At 38.6% G+C, this 21,438-nt stretch overlaps 1 protein-coding gene across 2 annotated transcripts in view; it reads left to right on the top strand.

Moving 5' to 3' along the window:
• llgl1 (LLGL scribble cell polarity complex component 1) overlaps positions 1-21,438 on the top strand; it is a 123,381-nt gene that overhangs the window by 55,588 nt on the left and 46,355 nt on the right. For both annotated transcript variants that reach the window (XM_061905203.1, XM_061905202.1), the window contains exons 6-10: positions 6,867-7,029; positions 11,665-11,800; positions 13,668-13,722; positions 13,959-14,113; positions 18,461-18,681. In XM_061905203.1, the coding sequence (XP_061761187.1) occupies positions 6,867-7,029; positions 11,665-11,800; positions 13,668-13,722; positions 13,959-14,113; positions 18,461-18,681 (730 nt within the window). The remainder of the gene's footprint in view (positions 1-6,866; positions 7,030-11,664; positions 11,801-13,667; positions 13,723-13,958; positions 14,114-18,460; positions 18,682-21,438) is intronic.

The following is a 21,438-nucleotide window of genomic DNA, read 5'->3' as shown; positions in this document are numbered from 1 at the left end:
GTAAGTTTACTCGACAGAAGTCACAATTTTATAAGAAAACTTTAAAATGTTGTCAATATTATGATAATAATTGGAATTTTACATGGCACAATTATGACAAAAGTCATAATTTTATTTTTTATTTTTTTTAAATATCAGTATTTTACAAGAAAAGCTCAAAATGTTGGCAATTTTATGAAAAGATTTGTAAGTTTACTCGACAGAAGTCACAATTTTATAAGAAAACTTTACAATTTTGGCAATATTCTAATAATAATTGGAATTTTACTCAAAAAAATATCACTATTTTACAAGAAAAGCTTAAAATGTTGGCAATTTTATGAAAAGATTTGTAAGTTTACTCGACATAAGTCACCATTTTATAAGAAAACTTTACAATTTTGGCAATATAATAATAATTGGAATTTTACTCAAAAAATATCACTATTTTACAAGAAAAGCTCAAAATGTTGGCAATTTTATGAAAAGAGTCGTAAGTTTACTCGACTGAAGTCACAATTTTAGAAGAAAACTTTAAAAATGTTGGCAATATTATAATAATAATTGGAATTTTACATGGCAAAATTATGACAAAAGTCATAATTGTATTGCAAAAACATCACTATTTTACAAGAAAAGCTCAAAATGTTGGCAATTTAATGAAAAGATTTGTAAGTTTACTCGACAGAAGTCACAATTTTATAAGAAAACTTTCAAATGTTGGCAATATTATAATAATAATTGGAATTTTACTCAAAAAAATCACTATTTTACAAGAAAAGCTTAAAATGTTGGCAATTTTATGAAAAGATTTGTAAGTTTACTCGACTGAAGTCACCATTTTATAAGAAAACTTTACAATTTTGGCAATATTATAATAATAATTGGAATAATATTATAATAATAATTGGAATTTTACATGGCAAAATTATGACAAAAGTCATATTGTATTTCTAGATATATAAAGATGTGTTTTTTACAACATTAATAATATAGACATCTATTGTTGTGAAAAATGAGATGGAATTTCACAAGAAAAAAGTCACAATTTCACAAGAAAAACTCTGAATTTTGGCAATGTTGGAATAAAAGTCGTTATTTTACTCAACACAAGTCAAAATTTTACAAAAAAACCTGAACATTTGTTCAATATAGTAAAAGCTGAAATTTTACTCAACAGTCACAATTTTGCAAGAAAAGCTTAAAATGTTGGCAATTTTATGAAAAGAGTTGTAAGTTTACTCGACAAAAGTCACAATTTTATCAGAAAACTTCAAAATGTTGGCAATATTATAATAATAATTGGAATTTTACAATGCCAAAATTATAACAAAAGTCATAATTTTGCTCAAAAAATATCAATATTTTACAAGAAAAGCTTAAAATGTTGGCAATTTTATGAAAAGATTTGTAAGTTTACTCGACAGAAGTTACAACTTTATAAGAAAACTTTCAAATGTTGGCAATATTATAATAATAATTGGAATTTTACATGCCAAAATTATGACAAAAGTCATAATTGTATTAAAAAAATCACTATTTTACAAGAAAAGCTTAAAATGTTGGCAATTTTATGAAAAGATTTGTAAGTTTACTCGACAGAAGTTACAACTTTATAAGAAAACTTTCAAATGTTGGCAATATTATAATAATAATTGGAATTTTACATGCCAAAATTATGACAAAAGTCATAATTGTATTAAAAAAATCACTATTTTACAAGAAAAGCTTAAAATGTTGGCAATTTTATGAAAAGATTTGTAAGTTTATTTGACAGAAGTCACAATTTTATAAGAAAACTTTACAATTTTGGCAATATTATAATAATAATTGGAATTTTACATGGCAAAATTATGACAAAAGTCATAATTTTGTTAAAAAAATATCACTATTTTACAAGAAAAGCTCAAAATGTTGGCAATTTAATGAAAAGATTTGTAAGTTTACTCGACAGAAGTCACCATTTTATAAGAAAACTTAAAAATGTTGGCAATATTATAATAATAATTGGAATTTTACATGGCAAAATTGTAACAAAAGTCATAATTTTGCTCAAAAAATAATACTATTTTACAAGAAAAGCTTAAAATGTTGGCAATTTAATGAAAAGATTTGTAAGTTTACTCGACAGAAGTCACCATTTTATAAGAAAACTTTAAAATGTTGGCAATATTATAATAATAATTGGAATTTTACATGGCAAAATTATGACAAAAGTCATAATTTTGTTTAAAAAATATCACAATTTTACAAGAAAAGCTCAAAATGTTGGCAATTTAATGAAAAGATTTGTAAGTTTACTCGACAGAAGTCACCATTTTATAAGAAAACTTAAAAATGTTGGCAATATTATAATAATAATTGGAATTTTACATGGCAAAATTGTAACAAAAGTCATAATTTTGCTCAAAAAATATCACTATTTTACAAGAAAAGCTCAAAATGTTGGCAATTTTATGAAAAGAGTTGTAAGTTTACTCGACAAAAGTCACAATTTTATAAGAAAACTTTCACATTTTGGCAATATTATAATAATAATTGGAATTTTACATGCCAAAATTATGACAAAAGTCATAATTGTATTTTTAAAAAATCACTATTTTACAAGAAAAGCTCAAAATGTTTGGAATTTTATGAAAAGATTTGTAAGTTTACTCGACAAAAGTCACAATTTTATAAGAAAACTTTCAAATGTTGGCAATATAATAATAATAATTGGAATTTTACATGTCAAAATTATAACAAAAGTCATAATTTTGCTCAAAAAATATTACTATTTTACAAAAAAAGCTTAAAATGTTGGCAATTTTATGAAAAGATTTGTAAGTTTACTCGACAGAAGTCACAATTTTATAAGAAACTTTAAAATTTTGGCAATATTATAATAATTTGGAATTTAACATTGCAAAATTATGACAAAAGTCATACTTTTTCTCAAAAAATATCACTATTTTACAACAACAACAACAAAAATGGCAATATTGTGATAAAAGCCAGAATTTTATATGACAAATGTCAACATTTTATATATAAAAAAAAGTGTGTATCTCATTTTCCATCCAGAAAAGAGCTCAGAGAGCATCTCCCTTTTCTTGTTTATTTCCAAACTGTCTGTTTTCTTTTTCATTTCCTCATTCCTTCTTCCTTCCATCCCTGTGGATTCCTCCCTGTCCTCTGCTGAGGGAATCCTCCAACATGTCCAGGGTGTGTACACTCTTCCACATTCCTCAGAGGAATGTCTCATTGGCTGGGCTCCTGCTTACTTTGGCCCCAGTGTGTCGGGGTGGACACTTGTCCAGGGCTGCGCCCCGCCTTCCGCCCCAATGCAGCCGGGGACAAGCAGTAGGAAATGGATGGCTGTAGTTGTAGGAGCGGCCTCAGCCAGAGTTGATGCCACAACTCCTCAGTGTGTCTTCAACACTTTGCTGTTTCTGCAAATGTTGCACACACACAAACCCTGTTTCCATATGAGTTGGGAAATGGTGTTAGATGTAAATATAAACAGAATACTTTAAATCCTTTTCAAGCCATATTCAGTTGAATATGCTACAAAGACAACATATTTGATGTTCAAACTCATAAACATGCAAATAATCATTAACTTTAGAATTTGATGCCAGCAACATGTGACAAAGAAGTTGGGAAAGGTGGCAATAAATACTAAAAAAGTTGAGGGATGCTCATCAAACACTTATTTGGAACATCCCACAGGTGTGCAGGCTAATTGGGAACAGGTGGGTGCCATGATTGGCTATAAAAACAGCTTCCCAAAAAAAATGCTCAGTCTTTCACAAGAAAGGATGGGGCGAGGTACACCCCTTTGTCCACAACTGCGTGAGCAAATAGTCAAACAGTTTAAGAACAACCTTTCTCAAAGTGACATTGCAAGAAATTTAGGGATTTCAACATCTACGCTCCATAATATCATCAAAAGGTTCAGAGAATCTGGAGAAATCACTCCACGTAAGCGACATGGCCGGAAACCAACATTGAATGACCGTGACCTTCCATCCCTCAGACAGCACTGTATCAAAAACCGACATCAATCTCTAAAGGATATCACCACATGGGCTCAGGAACACTTCAGAAAACCACTCTCAGTAAATACAGTTTGTCGCCACATCTGTAAGTGCAAGTTAAAGCTCTACTATGCAAAGCGAAAGCCATTTATCAACAACATCCAGAAACGCCGCCGGCTTCTCTGGGCCCGAGATCATCTAAGATGGACTGATGCAATGTTTAAAAGTGTTCTGTGGTCTGACGAGTCCACATTTCAAATTGGTTTTGGAAATATTCCACATCGTGTCATCCGGACCAAAGGGGAAGCGAACCATCCAGACTGTTATCGACGCAAAGTGTAAAAGCCAGCATGTGTGATGGTATGGGGGTGCATTAGTGCCCAAGGCATGGGTAACTTACACATCTGTGAAGGCACCATTAATGCTGAAAGGTACATACAGGTTTTGGAACAACATACGCTGCCATCTAAGCACTGTCTTTTTCATGGACGCCCCTGCTTATTTCAGCAAGACAACGCCAAGCCACATTCAGCACGTGCTACAACAGTGTACATACAGGTTTTGGAACAGCATACAGTGGGGCAAAAAAGTATCTAGTCAGCCAGCGATTGTGCAAGTTCTCCCACTTAAAATGATGACAGAGGTCTGTAATTTTCATCATAGGTACACTTCAACTGTGAGAGACAGAATGTGAATAAAAAAATCCAGGTATTCACATTGTAGGAATTTTATTGAATTTATTTGTAAATTATGGTGGAAAATAAGTATTTGGTCACTTCAAACCTGGAAGCTCTTCTGTCCTCCACTTGTTACCTGTATTAATGGCACCTGTTTGAACTCGTTATCTGTATAAAAGACACCTGTCCACAGCCTCAAACAGTCAGACTCCAAACTCCACTGTCTCTCACAGTTGAAGTGTACCTATGATGAAAATTACAGACCTCTGTCAACATTTTAAGTGGGAGAACTTGCACAATCGCTGGCTGACTAAATACTTCTTTGCCCCACTGTATGCTGCCATCTAAGTGGCGTCTTTTTCATGGACGCCCCTGCTTATTTCAGCTAGACAATGCCAAGATACTTTCAGCGTGGCTTCTTAAAAAATGAGTGCGGGTACTCTCCTGGCCCGCCTGCAGTCCAGACCTGTCTCCCATCGAAATTGTGTGGCGCATTATGAAGTGTAAAGGATATTGAAGGACTGAAGCTCTACATAAAACAAGAATGGGAAATAATTCAATTTTTAAAGCTTCAACAATTAGTTTCCTCGGTTCCCAAACGTTTATTGAGTGTTGTTAAAAGAAAAGGTGATGTAACACAGTGGTGAACATGCCCTTTCCCAACTACTTTGGCACGTGTTGCAGCCATGAAATTCTAAGTGAATTATTATGATAAAAGTTGGAATTGTACTCAATAACAGTCGCAATTTTACAAGAAAAGCTTAATATTTTGGCAATTTTATGAAAAGAGTCGTAATTTTATTCGAAAAAAGTCAGCATTTTATAAGAAAACTTTAAAATGTCGGCAATATTATAATGATTGGAATTTCATTTGGCAAAATTATGAGAAATTTCCAATTATGCAGCTCATTTTTGACACTTATTGAAATATCTTGTGTGACATCATGCACAAAAGTGCACTTTTTTTGTTTTCATGGACGCCCCTGCTTATTTCAGCAAGACAATGCCAAGCCACATTCAGCACGTGTTACAACAGCGTGGCTTAATAAAAATTAGTGCGGGTACTTTCCTGGCCCGCCTGCAGTCCAGACCTGTCTCCCATGGAAAATGTGTGGCGCATTATGAAGTGTAAAGGATATTGAACGACTGAAGCTCTACATAAAACAAGAATGGGAAAGAATTCCACTTTCAAAGCTTCAACAATTAGTTTCCTCAGTTCCCAAACGTTTATTGAGTGTTGTTAAAAGAAAAGGTGATGTAACACAGTGGTGAACATGCCCTTTCCCAACTACTTTGGCGCGTGTTGCAGCCATGAAATTCCAAGTTAATTATTATTTGGAAAAACAAAAAAATGTTTATGAGTTTGAACATCAAATATGTTGTCTTTGTAGCATATTCAACTGAATATGGGTTGAAAGGGATTTGCAAATCATTGTATTCTGTTTATATTTACATCTAACATAATTTCCCAACTCATATGGAAACAGGGTTTGTAAAAGAGTGCTGGTACTAGACTGGCCCGCCTGCAGTCCAGACCTGTCTCCCATCGAAATTGTGTGGCACATTATGAAGTGTAAAGGATATTGAACGACTGAAGCTCTACATAAAACAAGAATGGGAAAGAATTCCACTTTCAAAGCTTCAACAATTAGTTTCCTCAGTTCCCAAACGTGTATTGAGTGTTAAAAGAAAAGGTGATGTAACACAGTGGTGAACATGCCCTTTCCCAACTACTTTGGCACCTGTTGCAGCCATGAAATTCTAAGTTAATTATTATTTGCATAAAAAATTTATGAGTTTGAACATCAAATATGTTGTCTTTGTAGCATATTCAACTGAATATGGGTTGAAAAGGATTTGCAAATCATTGTATTCTGTTTATATTTACATCAAACACAATTTCCCAACTCATATGGAAACGGGGTTCGTATTTTGTGGTGTCATCTTGTAACAAAACGCACACAAAATGATTTAAAAGGGTTATATTTCCTTGACAGTACATCTGATGATAACCTCAGCTTCAGTTCAGTGGGAGTCGAGTCCCTTGGTTCATGTAATCTTCTCTCTTCTGATGACTTTAATCGTCTTGTTTATTTTGGAGCAGTAAATATTGACTTCCTCATAAGACGTGGAGGCCGAGCAGCGAGAGATAAGACTACCTTGTCATGAATGTGATGTTCCATGTGTGCAGCCTGCCAGAAGACTACAGATGTGGCAAGTCTTTGGGACCTGTGGAGTCTCTTCAGGAGCATCCCCGGCAAGCAGGGAAGATTCTGATTGGCTACAGCCGCGGCCTGGTGGTGCTGTGGGATGTGGGCGGACGTCAAGTAGAACAACTCTTTCTTGGCAAACAGGTATGAGAACTAACTCAAAAGTGTTGTTCCTGTTAATTTGGAGAAACCATATTATTGCCTTAAGACTGGCATTTATCTGTCCAAACTACTTTTCATTTATAGCCCTATATAGCCCTAAATCACAAATGTCTCAAAGGGCTGCACAAGCCACAATGACATCTGTGGTTCAGCGCCCATATAAGGGCAAGGAAAAACTCACAACCCAGTGGGACGTTGGTGAGAAAGACTATGAGAAACCTTGGAGAGGACCGCAGTTGGGGAGACCGGATGCAATGGATGTCGAGTGGGTCCGACATATTATTGTCAAAGTCCATAGTGGTTCTAATATAATAGTGAGAGTCCAGTCCATAGTGGATCTAACATAATAGTGAGAGTCCAGTCCATGGTGGATCTAACATAATAGTGAGAGTCCTGTCCATAGTGGATCTAACATAATAGTGAGAGTCCAGTCCATAGTGGATCTAACATAATAGTGAGAGTCCAGTCCATAGTGGATCTGACATAATAGTGAGAGTCCAGTCCATAATGGATCTAACATAATAGTGAGAGTCCAGTCCATAGTGGATCTAACATAATAGTGAGAGTCCAGTCCATAGTGGATCTAACATAATAGTGAGAGTCCAGTCCATAGTGGATCTGACATAATAGTGAGAGTCCAGTCCATAGTGGATCTAACATAATAGTGTGAGAGTCCAGTCCATAGTGGATCTAACATAATAGTGTGAGAGTCCAGTCCATAGTGGATCTAACATAATAGTGTGAGAGTCCAGTCCATAGTGGATCTAACATAATAGTGAGAGTCCAGTCCATAGTGGATCTAACATAATAGTGAGAGTCCAGTCCATAATGGATCTAACATAATAGTGAGAGTCCAGTCCATAGTGGATCTAACATAATAATCTGAGAGTCCAGTCCATAATGGATCTAACATAATAGTGTGAGAGTCCAGTCCATAGTGGATCTAACATAATAGTGAGAGTCCAGTCCATAGTGGATCTAACATAATAGTGAGAGTCCAGTCCATAGTGGATCTAACATAATAGTGAGAGTCCAGTTCATAGTGGATCTAACATAATAGTGAGAGTCCAGTCCATAATGGATCTAACATAATAGTGAGAGTCCAGTCCATAGTGGATCTAACATAATAATCTGAGAGTCCAGTCCATAATGGATCCAACATAATAGTGAGAGTCCAGTCCATAGTGGATCTAACATAATAGTGAGAGTCCAGTTCATAGTGGATCTAACATAATAATCTGAGAGTCCAGTCCATAATGGATCCAACATAATAGTGAGAGTCCAGTCCATAGTGGATCTAACATAATAATCTGAGAGTCCAGTCCATAGTGGATCTAACATAATAGTGAGAGTCCAGTCCATAGTGGATATAACATAATAGTGAGAGAGTCCAGTCCATAGTGGATCTAACATAATAGTGTGAGAGTCCAGTCCATAGTGGATCTAACATAATAGTGTGAGAGTCCAGTCCATAGTGGATCTAACATAATAGTGAGAGTCCAGTCCATAGTGGATCTAACATAATAGTGAGAGTCCAGTCCATGGTGGATCTAACATAATAGTGAGAGTCCTGTCCATAGTGGATCTAACATAATAGTGAGAGTCCAGTCCATAGTGGATCTAACATAATAGTGAGAGTCCAGTCCATAGTGGATCTGACATAATAGTGAGAGTCCAGTCCATAATGGATCTAACATAATAGTGAGAGTCCAGTCCATAGTGGATCTAACATAATAGTGAGAGTCCAGTCCATAGTGGATCTAACATAATAGTGAGAGTCCAGTCCATAGTGGATCTGACATAATAGTGAGAGTCCAGTCCATAGTGGATCTAACATAATAGTGTGAGAGTCCAGTCCATAGTGGATCTAACATAATAGTGTGAGAGTCCAGTCCATAGTGGATCTAACATAATAGTGTGAGAGTCCAGTCCATAGTGGATCTAACATAATAGTGAGAGTCCAGTCCATAGTGGATCTAACATAATAGTGAGAGTCCAGTCCATAATGGATCTAACATAATAGTGAGAGTCCAGTCCATAGTGGATCTAACATAATAATCTGAGAGTCCAGTCCATAATGGATCTAACATAATAGTGTGAGAGTCCAGTCCATAGTGGATCTAACATAATAGTGAGAGTCCAGTCCATAGTGGATCTAACATAATAGTGAGAGTCCAGTCCATAGTGGATCTAACATAATAGTGAGAGTCCAGTTCATAGTGGATCTAACATAATAGTGAGAGTCCAGTCCATAATGGATCTAACATAATAGTGAGAGTCCAGTCCATAGTGGATCTAACATAATAATCTGAGAGTCCAGTCCATAATGGATCCAACATAATAGTGAGAGTCCAGTCCATAGTGGATCTAACATAATAGTGAGAGTCCAGTTCATAGTGGATCTAACATAATAATCTGAGAGTCCAGTCCATAATGGATCCAACATAATAGTGAGAGTCCAGTCCATAGTGGATCTAACATAATAATCTGAGAGTCCAGTCCATAGTGGATCTAACATAATAGTGAGAGTCCAGTCCATAGTGGATATAACATAATAGTGAGAGAGTCCAGTCCATAGTGGATCTAACATAATAGTGTGAGAGTCCAGTCCATAGTGGATCTAACATAATAGTGTGAGAGTCCAGTCCATAGTGGATCTAACATAATAGTGAGAGTCCAGTCCATAGTGGATCTAACATAATAGTGAGAATTCAGTCCATAGTGGATCTAACATAATAGTGTGAGAGTCCAGTCCATAGAGGATCTAACATAATAGTGTGAGAGTCCAGTCCATAGTGGATCTAACATAATAGTGTGAGAGTCCAGTCCATAGTGGATCTAACATAATAGTGAGAGTCCAGTCCATAGTGGATCTAACATAATATTGAGAATTCAGTCCATAGTGGATCAACATAATAGTGAGAGTCCAGTCCATAGTGGATCTAACATAATAATGTGAGAGTCCAGTCCATAGTGGATCTAACATAATAGTGAGAGTCCAGTCCATAGTGGATCTAACATAATATTGAGAATTCAGTCCACAGTGGATCAACATAATAGTGAGAGTCCAGTCCATAGTGGATCTAACATAATATTGAGAATTCAGTCCATAGTGGATCTAACATAATAGTGAGAGTCCAGTTCATAGTGGATCTAACATAATAGTGAGAGTCCAGTCCATAGTGGATCTAATATAATAGTGAGAGTCCAGTTCATAGTGGATCTAATATAATAGTGGGAGTCCAGTCCATAGTGGATCTAACATAATAGTGAGAGTCCAGTCCATAGTGGATCTAACATAATAGTATGAGAGTCCAGTCCATAGTGGATCCAACATAATAGTGAGAGTCCAGTCCATAGTGGATCTAGTCCAGTCCATAGTGGATCAACATAATAGTGAGAGTCCAGTCCATAGTGGATCAACATAATAGTGAGAGTCCAGTCCATAGTGGATCTAACATAATAGTGTGAGAGTCCAGTCCATAGTGGATCTAACATAATAGTGTGAGAGTCCAGTCCATAGTGGATCTAACATAATAGTGAGAGACTCCAGTCCATAGTGGATCTAACATAATAGTGAGAGTCCAGTCCATAGTGGATCGACAATAATAGTGTGAGAGTCCAGTCCATAGTGGATCTAACATAATAGTGAGAGTCCAGTCCATAGTGGATCTAACATAATAGTGTGAGAGTCCAGTCCATAGTGGATCTAACATAATAGTGTGAGAGTACAGTCCATAGTGGATCTAACATAATAGGGAGAGTCCAGTCCATAGTGGATCTAACATAATAGTGAGAGTCCAGTCCATAGTGGATCTAACATAATAGTGAGAGTCCAGTCCATAGTGGATCTAACATAATAATGAGAGTCCAGTCCATAGTGGATCTGACATAATAGTGAGAGTCCAGTCCATAGTGGATCTAACATAATAGTGAGAGTCCAGTCCATAGTGGATCTAACATAATAGTGAGAGTCTAGTCCATAGTGGATCTAACATAATAGTGAGAGTCCAGTCCACAGTGGGACCAGCAGAAGACCATCCCAAGCGAAGACGGGTCAGCAGCACAGAGATGTCCCCAACCGATGCACAGGCGAGCGGTTCTCCCGTGTCCTGACTCTGGACAGCCAGCACCTCATCCATGTCTACCATGGATATGAGGTGTTGGGGTCTGTGGGACCCGTTTTATTTTCTTTTTTTTTTTTTTAAAGAAAAATTATACAATTAATAAATTTTTCAAACTGAGACTCACTGACTTTGGGTAATTTTCTGTAAAGGACATATATCACCCCCCCTACTCATTTCTATTACATATAAGATGTCTGGAGCTAATAAAGGTGTGGAAATGGATGCTCTCAGCATCTTCTCAATAATTTCATGGATACATGTTTGCTGTTTAGTTATTAATTCAACACTGAACATTAGATTAATTCTGCTTCAGTGTGGTGCAGACTAGCAGTGATACTCACCTTCTGTATTTATTATGATCTCAAAACACTCTCAAGTTGAGGTACTACTGTATTGTGTTGTTTGGGAGAATGCGAGCCCTCGTGAAATAAAACATAATTGGCATGAAGCTGCGCTCCTGACATAACTTGCTCACATTTCCCACCTGCAGCAGCTGGAGAGCCTGGTGTGGGAGCGCTCGGGGAACTTATTTGTGAGTTCCCACAGCGATGGTGGCTACTCCGTGTGGGCTGTTGCCAGCGGCAACGCCAACCACCAGCAGCCCGTGTCTTCTGCCATCCCATATGGTGAGAAATGCTCACACACATTTGTCAGGGATGGTTTTACATGTGCAACATTTTTCTCTAAGAATTATATTACCTTCTATTGTCCACATTTTATAAACCCCGTTTCCATATGAGTTGGGAAATTGTGTTAGATGTAAATATAAACAGAATACAATGATTTGCAAATCCTTTTCAAGCCATATTCAGTTGAATATGCTACAAAGACAACATATTTGATGTTCAAACTCATAAACTTTATTTTTTTTTTTTTAATTAATAATTAACATGGCTGCAACAGGTGCCAAAGTAGTTGGGAAAGGGCATGTTCACCACTGTGTTACATCACCTTTTCCTTTAACAACACTTGATAAACGTTTGGGAACTGAGGAAACTAATTGTTGAAGCTTTGAAAGTGGAATTCTTTCCCATTCTTGTTTTATGTAGAGCTTCAGTCGTTCAATATCCTTTACACTTCATAATGCGCCACACATTTTCCATGGGAGACAGGTCTGGACTGCAGGCGGGCCAGCAAAGTACCCGCGCTCTTTTTTTATGAAGCCACGCTGTTGTAACACGTGCTGAATGTGGCTTTGCATTGTCTTGCTGAAATAAGCAGGGGCGTCCATGAAAAAGACGACGCTTAGATGGCAGCATATGTTGTTCCAAAACCTGTATGTACCTTTCAGCATTAATGGTGCCTTCACAGATGTGTAAGTTACCCATGCCTTGGGCACTAATGCACCCCCATACCATCACACTTTGCGTCGATAACAGTCTGGATGGTTCACTTCCCCTTTGGTCCGGATGACACAATCTCGAATATTTCCCCAAAAAATTTGAAATGTGGACTTGTCAGACCACAGAACACTTTTCCACTTTGCATCAGTCCATCTTAGATGATCTCGGGCCCAGAGAAGCCGGGCGGTGTTTCTGGATGTTGTTGATAAATGGCTTTCGCATTGCGTAGTAGAGCTTTAACTTGCACTTACAGATGTAGCGACAAACTTTATTTAGTGACTGTGGTTTTCTGAAGTGTTCCTGAGCCCATGTGGTGATATCCTTTAGAGATTGATGCTGGTTTTTGATACAGTGCCGTCTGAGGGATGGAAGGTCACGGTCATTCAATGTTGGTTTCCGGCCATGCCGCTTACGTGGAGTGATTTCTCCAGATTCTCTGAACCTTTTGAAGATATTATGGAGCGTAGATGTTGAAATCCCTCAATTTCTTGCAATTGCACTTTGAGAAAGGTTGTTCTTAAACTGTTTGACTATTTGCTCACACAGTTGTGGACAAAGGGGTGTACCTCGCCCCATCCTTTCTTGTGAAAGACTGAGCATTTTTTTTGGGAAGCTGTTTTTATAGCCAATCATGGCACCCACCTGTTCCCAATTATCCTGCACATCTGTGGGATGTTCCAAATAAGTGTTTGATGAGCAGTCCTCAACTTTATCAGTATTTATTGCCACCTTTCCCAACTTCTTTGTCACGTGTTGCCGGCATGAAATTCTAAATTTCATAATTATTTGCAAAAGAAAATATTTTTATGAGTTTGAACATCAATGTGAGTGTGAATGTTGTCTGTCTATCTGTGTTGGCCCTGCGATGAGGTGGCGACTTGTCCAGGGTGTACCCCGCCTTCCGCCCGATTGTAGCTGAGATAGGCGCCAGCGCCCCCCGCGACCCTGAAAGGGAATAAGTGGTAGGAAATGGATGGATGGAACATCAAATATGTTGTCTTTGTAGCATATTCAACTGAATATGGCTTGAAAATGATTTGCAAATCATTGTATTCTGTTTATATTTACATCTAACACAATTTCCCAACTCATATGGAAACGGGGTTTGTATATTAAGTCCTTAATTTTTCTCTGAAATTTGTATTTTCAGGTCCTTTCCCCTGTAAAGCTATAAATAAAATCCTATGGCGGACAACAGAAACCGGGTGAGTGTTAAACTCTATACTGCATTTATTTGTTTTCTATTCATTTTTATTCAGACCCTTTTCCCCTTTTTATGCTGATTTTGTTCTGGATTGTAATCAAGGCTGAAAAAAAAGTATTGAATTTAGGAAGCTGTGCAATGTTTGCCAACACAGAAGAATAATCCCAAACTGCATTGCATGCTGTGGGTGTCCCAGATGGGGGTCATGTGACGCACACCTCTGTTCCCCACCTGCAGATCCCCGATGTTGTTGTACAGCGGCGGGATGCCCCGGGCCAGCTATGGTGACCGCCACTGTCTGACAATCCAGCAGGACAAGGAGCACGTGACCCTGGACTTCACGTCCCGGGTCATTGACTTCTTTACTGTGCACAATGTTGAGCAAGAGAAAGGTGAGTTCATGATTAAGTTGGCTTTTTACACCTTTTGATTCAACTTTGATTTTACAAAAAGCAGTCGTAAATAGGGATGGGTATTGTTTACCTTTTAACCACAACTAGTACATAATTGGTACTTGTCGTGGTTAACCAGACATATTTAACCACGATTAGTACCAATTTGATAGTAGTAGTGGTTAACCAGGCATATTTCAATCAATCAATCAATCAATGTTTACTTATATAGCCCTAAATCACTAGTGTCTCAAAGGGCTGCACAAACCACTACGACATCCTCGGTAGGCCCACATAAGGGCAAGGAAAACTCACACCCAGTGGGACGTCGGTGACAATGATGACTATGAGAACCTTGGAGAGGAGGAAAGCAATGGATGTCGAGCGGGTCTAACATGATACTGTGAAAGTTCAATCCACAATGGATCCAACACAGTCGCAAGAGTCCAGTCCAAAGCGGATCCAACACAGCAGCGAGAGTCCCGTTCACAGCGGAGCCAGCAGGAAACCATCCCAAGCGGAGGCGGATCAGCAGCGCAGAGATGTCCCCAGCCGATACACAGGCGAGCAGTACATGGCCACCGGATCGGACCGGACCCCCTCCACAAGGGAGAGTGGGACATAGGAGAAAAAGAAAAGAAACGGCAGATCAACTGGTCTAAAAAGGGAGTCTATTTAAAGGCTGGAGTATACAAATGAGTTTTAAGAAGCGAAAACCAAGCCTGATGTGCGCTCTTTCTTAATTCTTTCACGAGGGTTCACCATCTTTCGTCTCCGGAGACACTGTCTGTTTTCATATTGATTCAATCCAACTTTGTACTATCTGATTGTGAGTAATTAAAACTGTTCAATCAATCATCAATCAATGTTTACTTATATAGCCCTAAATCACTAGTGTCTCAAAGGGCTGCACAAACCACCACGACATCCTCGGTAGGCCCACATAAGGGCAGGGAAAACTCACACCCAGTGGGACGTCGGTGACAATGATGACTATGAGAACCTTGGAGAGGAGGAAAGCAATGGATGTCGAGCGGGTCTAACATGATACTGTGAAAGTTCAATCCACAATGGATCCAACACAGTCGCGAGAGTCCAGTCCAAAGCGGATCCAACACAGCAGCGAGAGTCCCGTTCACAGCGGAGCCAGCAGGAAACCATCCCAAGCGGAGGCGGATCAGCAGCGCAGAGATGTCCCCAGCCGATACACAGGCGAGCAGTACATGGCCACCGGATCGGACCGGACCCCCTCCACAGGGGAGAGTGGGACATAAAAGAAAAAGAAAAGAAGCGGCAGATCAACTGGTCTAAAAAGGGAGTCTATTTAAAGGCTAGAGTATACAGATGAGTTTTAGGGTGAGACTTAAATGCTTCTACTGAGGTGGCATCTCGAACTGTTACCGGGAGGGCATTCCAGAGTACTGGAGCCCGAACGGAAAACGCTTTATAGCCCGCAGACTTTTTTTGGGCTTTGGGAATCACTAGCAAGCCGGAGTCCTTTGAAGGCAGATTTCTTGCCAGGACATATGGTACATGGTATATTTAACCACGATTAGTACCAATTTGGTAGTAGTAGTGGTTAACCAGACATATTTAACCACGATTAGTACCAATTTAGTAGTTGTAGTGGTTAACCAGACATATTTAACCACGATTAGTACCAATTTGGTAGTAGTAGTGGTTAACCAGGCATATTTAACCACTATTAGTACCAAATTGGTACCTGTTTAATGCTTAAAGAGCACCTGTTTAAGCACCAAAACAGGTCCTCTTTAAGTACCGCTTTGGTGCTTAAACAGGTGCCCAAACCAGGACTTAAATAGGACCTGCGATGATTTTAATCTACATATAAAACCATTCCATGTTGTCCAGAAAATACGTGTTGGATATGCTTTGATGTCAAATTTGCGTAAATTCTGCTCCAATTTTATTTTTTAAGTGACTAGCGTATTTCCTTGGGCGCTAATTAATGTAAAACCTCTTCTCACTCCGGCGCTTACCAAAGGCATGCGGTAAATTTAGGCCTGCGCTTATTAATTTGAGTGTGATGTAAGGATACCATCATGAAAAGCACATTTAAATAACCAAAAACGTTATTATGGTCTTACCTTTACTTATAAATGAAATCCATGCGCAGCTCCTTCTGATCAAAAGCATCGATAACTTGTTTATAGAAGTCTTCCTTATCTTTCTTCAGTTTTAAAAGTCTCTCTGTCTCGATGGAGATCTTCCTTTATTACCTCCTGCTTCGATTGAAAGTCCAGTTTAGAAAACAGTTTTATTTTCGATATGTAATCCTCCATGTTCAAAGTGCAAGCGAGAGGAAAAAATAAACGATCGCTGCTTGTTGTCACTTCTTCTGCAGCCGAGTAGTCGCAAGAAGGATCACTAGCGCCCTCTACCACCAGGAGGCGGGAGTCATTTAATGACTCATATTTGACACACGCAGCTACGGTATGTTAATAAGACATAGCTGCTTAGTGTTCTTTTTAGCATATTCAAATGATGACAGGTGAAGTGTCACTCGTGATGTGACGAGTTTGACCCGGCGGAAATTCTAGACATATGCTAATTATTTTGCGAAACCAGTTTGACCCGGCGTTAATCTTGAGCCGGCGGTAATGCTAAGCATGAGCTAAATATCTTGCGAAATGAGTTTGACCCGGCAGTAATTCTGTTACTGCCGGGTTGTAACACGCGCTGAATGTGGCTTGGCATTGTCTTGCTGAAATAAACAGGGGCGTCCATGATAACGTTGCTTGGATGACAACATATGTTGCTCCAAAACCTGTATGGACCATTCAGCATTAATGGTGCCTTCACAGATGTGTAAGTTACCCATGCTTTGGGCACTAATGCACCCCCATACCATCACAGATGCTGGCTTTTACACATTGCACCTATAACAATCCGGATGGTTATTTTCCTCTTTGTTCCGCAAGACACCATGTCCACAGTTTCCAAATATAATTTGAAATGTGGACTTGTCAGACCACAGAACACTTTTCCACTTTGCATCAGTCCATCTTAGATGAGCTCGGGCCCAGCGAAGCCGGTGGCGTTTCTGGGTGTTGTTGATAAATGGGTTTTGCTTTGCATAGTAGAGTTTAACTTGCACTTACAAATGTAGCGACCAACTGTCGTTACTGACAGTGGTTTTATGAAGTGTTCCGGAGCCCATGTGGTGATATCCTTTACACACTGATGTCGGTTTTTGATGCAGTGACTGAGGGATCAAAGGTCCGTAATATTGTCGCTTACATGCAGTGATTTCTCCAGATTCTTTGAACCTTTTGATGAAATTCTAAATTAAATGATTATTTGCCTAAAAAATACAAAAGTTTATGAGTTTGAACATCAAATATGTTGTCTTTGTAGCATATTCAACTGAATATGGCTTGAAAAGGATTTGCAAATCATTGTATTCTGTTTATATTTACATCTAACACAATTTTCCAACTCATATGGAAACAGGGTTTATAGATCAACAATATGATTTGCCTGAATAACAGGACAGGACATGTTAGAAAATATATCCATCCATCCATTTTCTACCGCTTATTGGGGGCGCTGGCGCCTATTTCAGCTACAATCTGGCGGAAGGCGGGGTATATATTGAAGTTATTTAAATTAAAATGGTAACTAAGTAATGCATTAATCAATAGGAAATAAAATCAACAAAAAATGTCATCAAAACAGTATAGAACGTCCAAAAAAAATGATAATTCCAAGTGTTCCTGAATGCAACCGTAAGCCTCATTGGTGCATAGTAAGAAAGTGCTGTGTTGTTGTGGCTACTGGCTAGCTAACAGTCTTATGAGGTGTGGAGGGGGCGTGGTCTGCCGGCCTTATTCGTAGCGGGGTTTGTGAGGACCGGCCTCAAAACCAGCGGCAGGTGAGTAGATGGCCCAGCTGGGCCTTGTTATCTAATCACCTGCCGCCCTTATTAGCAGCAGCCGGGACGAGACACATTGTTGGAGTTGGAGTTACACAACAGAGAGCAAGAGAGACTTAGACTGAAAAGCCACAGAGTGGACTCAATAAAGACATTATTGTAACCAGAATACCGGGGCTCTCGTGCCAGCGTGCGGTGGTCGGGGGGAACCCACGGCCGAGTATCAGAGAGTGTCAGAGAGTATCAGACTCTTGTGGGGACGCTCCATTACTGACAAGACGTTACTTGCACAAACAATACCTCTGCCAAACCCTCTAGTTCCAGCTGGCATTCAAGTGGCACCCAAACAAGGCAGTCCGGAACCGGGTTTTGCTGCCCAAGTCAAGTCCTAAACCTTTTTAAACATTAAACTTTAGCCATTTTTATAATGAATTTCGTTTTTGTGTTGTTAGAATGGGATGAGCCGTCTGCACTACTGGTCTTACTGGAAGAGGAGCTGGTTGTAATCGACCTCCAAACCCCCGGATGGCCCACTTTGCCGACTCCTTATCTGGCTCCGCTCCACTCCTCCGCCGTCACGTGTTCCTGCCACATCTCCAGCGTGCCTCCCAAACTGTGGGAGAGGCTGCTCAACGCCGGCAAAGCGCAGCAGGGCCGCCAACAAACATCCAAGGTGAGAGATCTTCTCCAACAAAATGTGGTGATGCACATACAGGATGTATTGGGTAGTGTTGCAGGACCACTTTTGTTCAAAACGAAAAAAAACAGAATGCTGGACGACAGCAAAGACTTAAAGGCCTACTGAAAGCCACTACTAGCGACCACGCAGTCTGATAGTTTATACATCAATGATGAAATATTAACATTGCAACACATGCCAATACGGCCGCTTTAGTTTACTAAATTGTAATTTTAAATTTCCCGGGAAGTGTCGTGTTGAAAAAGTCGCGGTATGACGACATGTGCGTTTGACGTCTCGGGTTGTAGCGGATATTATTTTCCAGCCCGATCCAAGCTATAAGTAGTCTGCTTTAATCCCATAATTACACAGTATAATTACACAGTATTCTGAATATTTTGCAATTTGTTCAATTAATAATGGAGACGTCAAAGAAGAAAGCTGTAGGTGGGAAGCTTCTAGCCTTTAGCCACAAAAACACAGCCGGTGTTTCCTTGTTTAAAATTCCCAAAGATTAATCTTTACTATGGATCAGAGCGGTCAAGCGAACATGGATCCCGACTACTACCGCAGTGGGAGAGTGGCCGTGCGCAACCCGGGGGTCCCTGGTTCAAATCCCACCTAGCACCAACCTCGTCACGTCCGTTGTGTCCTGAGCAAGACACTTCACCCTTGCTCCTGATGGGTGCTGGTTGGCACCTTGCATGGCAGCTCCCTCCATCAGTGTGTGAATGTGTGTGTGAATGTGGAAGTAGTGTCAAAGCGCTTTGAGTACCTTGAAGGTAGAAAAGCGCTATACAAGTACAACCCATTTATATTTATCATTTATTTACATGTCAACCGGTGAGAAAATTGTGGTAATAAGTTGGCTCTTACCGGAGACATCAGCGGAGCTTCCGTCCTGCTGCAGCTGCGTGTGTTCCCTCAGAGACTCTGGCGTCAACACACTTGTGGTCACACCTCTCCGACTTTCAGGTACTATTTAACTCACTAAAACACTAGTAACACAATAGGCAAATAAGGGGTTTTCAAGAATTATCCTAGTAAATGTGTCTAATAACATCTGAATCGCTCCCACTGCAATCGCCTTTTTTTTTTTTCTTTTCTAGTCCTTCACTCTAAATTTCCTCATCCACGAATCTTTTATCCTCGCTCAAATTAATGGGGAAATCGTCGCTTTCTCGATCTGAATCGCTCTCGCTGCTGGTGGCCATGATTGTAAACAATGTTCAGATGTGAGGAGCTCCACAACCCGTGACGTCACGTGCACATCGTCTGCTACTTCCGGTACAGGCAAGGCTTTTTTATTAGCGACCAAAAGTTGCCAACTTTATCGTGGATGTTCTCTACTAAATCCTTTCAGCAAAAATATGGCAATATGGCGAAATGATGAAGTATGACACATAGAATGGAGCTGCTATCCCCGTTTAAATAAGAACATCTCATTTCAGTAGGCCTTTAAAGCGTGCGGAGCAGACGGCGTCCACAAAGTACATCCGGACATGACAATCAACAATTTCCACACAATGAAGGATAGCGTCCGCACAACTGAAATAGTCTCGATTGCTAAAAACAAAGCAGGTGTGGGGAATATCGCTCTAAGGAAGACATGAAACTGCTACAGGAAAATACCAACAAAACAGGAAAAGCCACCAAAATAAGAGCGCAAGACACTACACGCAGGAAAACACCCAAAAACTCCAAATAAGTCACAGCTTGTTGTCGTGACACTTGCTTTGAGACAAGAGCTATAGTGATGCATGCTTAGTTATGGTTTGAATTCATATCCAACAATTGCAACAATGACTTTTTAACTGTCAATGTCAACTACCGAGTTTATATTGTTAATGTTTTCTGCTGGTGGTGTGCCTAAGCATTTTTTTTTTCAATGAACAAAAATGTGCCTTGGCTCCAAAAAGGTTGAAAAACACTGACCTGACTGACCTTTGTTATTCACATGTGAATAATGCTGTATAATAGACTGTATTTACATTATTCACATGTGAATAATGCTGTATAAAAGACTGTATTTACATTATTCACATGTGAATAATGCTGTATAAAAGACTGTATTTACATTATTTACATGTGAATAATGCTGTATAATAGACTATTTATATTATTCAATAGTGAGTAATGCTGTATAATAGACTGTATTTATGTTATTTACATGTGAATAATGCTGTATAATAGACTGTATTTACATTATTTACATGTGAATAATGCTGTATAATAGACTGTATTTATGTTATTTACATGTGAATAATGCTGTATAATAGACTGTATTTATGTTATTCACATGTGAATAATGCTGTATAATAGACTATTTATATTATTCAATAGTGAGTAATGCTGTATAATAGACTGTATTTATGTTATTTACATGTGAATAATGCTGTATAATAGACTGTATTTACATTATTTACATGTGAATAATGCTGTATAATAGACTGTATTTATGTTATTTACATGTGAATAATGCTGTATAATAGACTGTATTTATATTATTTACATGTGAATAATGCTGTATAATAGACTGTATTTATATTATTTACATGTGAATAATGCTGTATAATAGACTGTATTTATATTATTCACATGTGAATAATGCTGTATAATAGACTGTATTTGTTATTCACATGTGAATATTGCTGTATAATAGACTTTATTTATATTATTCACATGTGAATAATACTGTATAATAGACTGTATTTATATTATTTACATGTGAATAATGCTGTATAATAGACT

Source organism: Nerophis ophidion, linkage group LG07 (assembly GCF_033978795.1).
Source record: "Nerophis ophidion isolate RoL-2023_Sa linkage group LG07, RoL_Noph_v1.0, whole genome shotgun sequence".
Lineage (NCBI taxonomy): Eukaryota > Metazoa > Chordata > Actinopteri > Syngnathiformes > Syngnathidae > Nerophis > Nerophis ophidion.
This window is presented reverse-complemented; position numbering and strand designations above follow the sequence as displayed.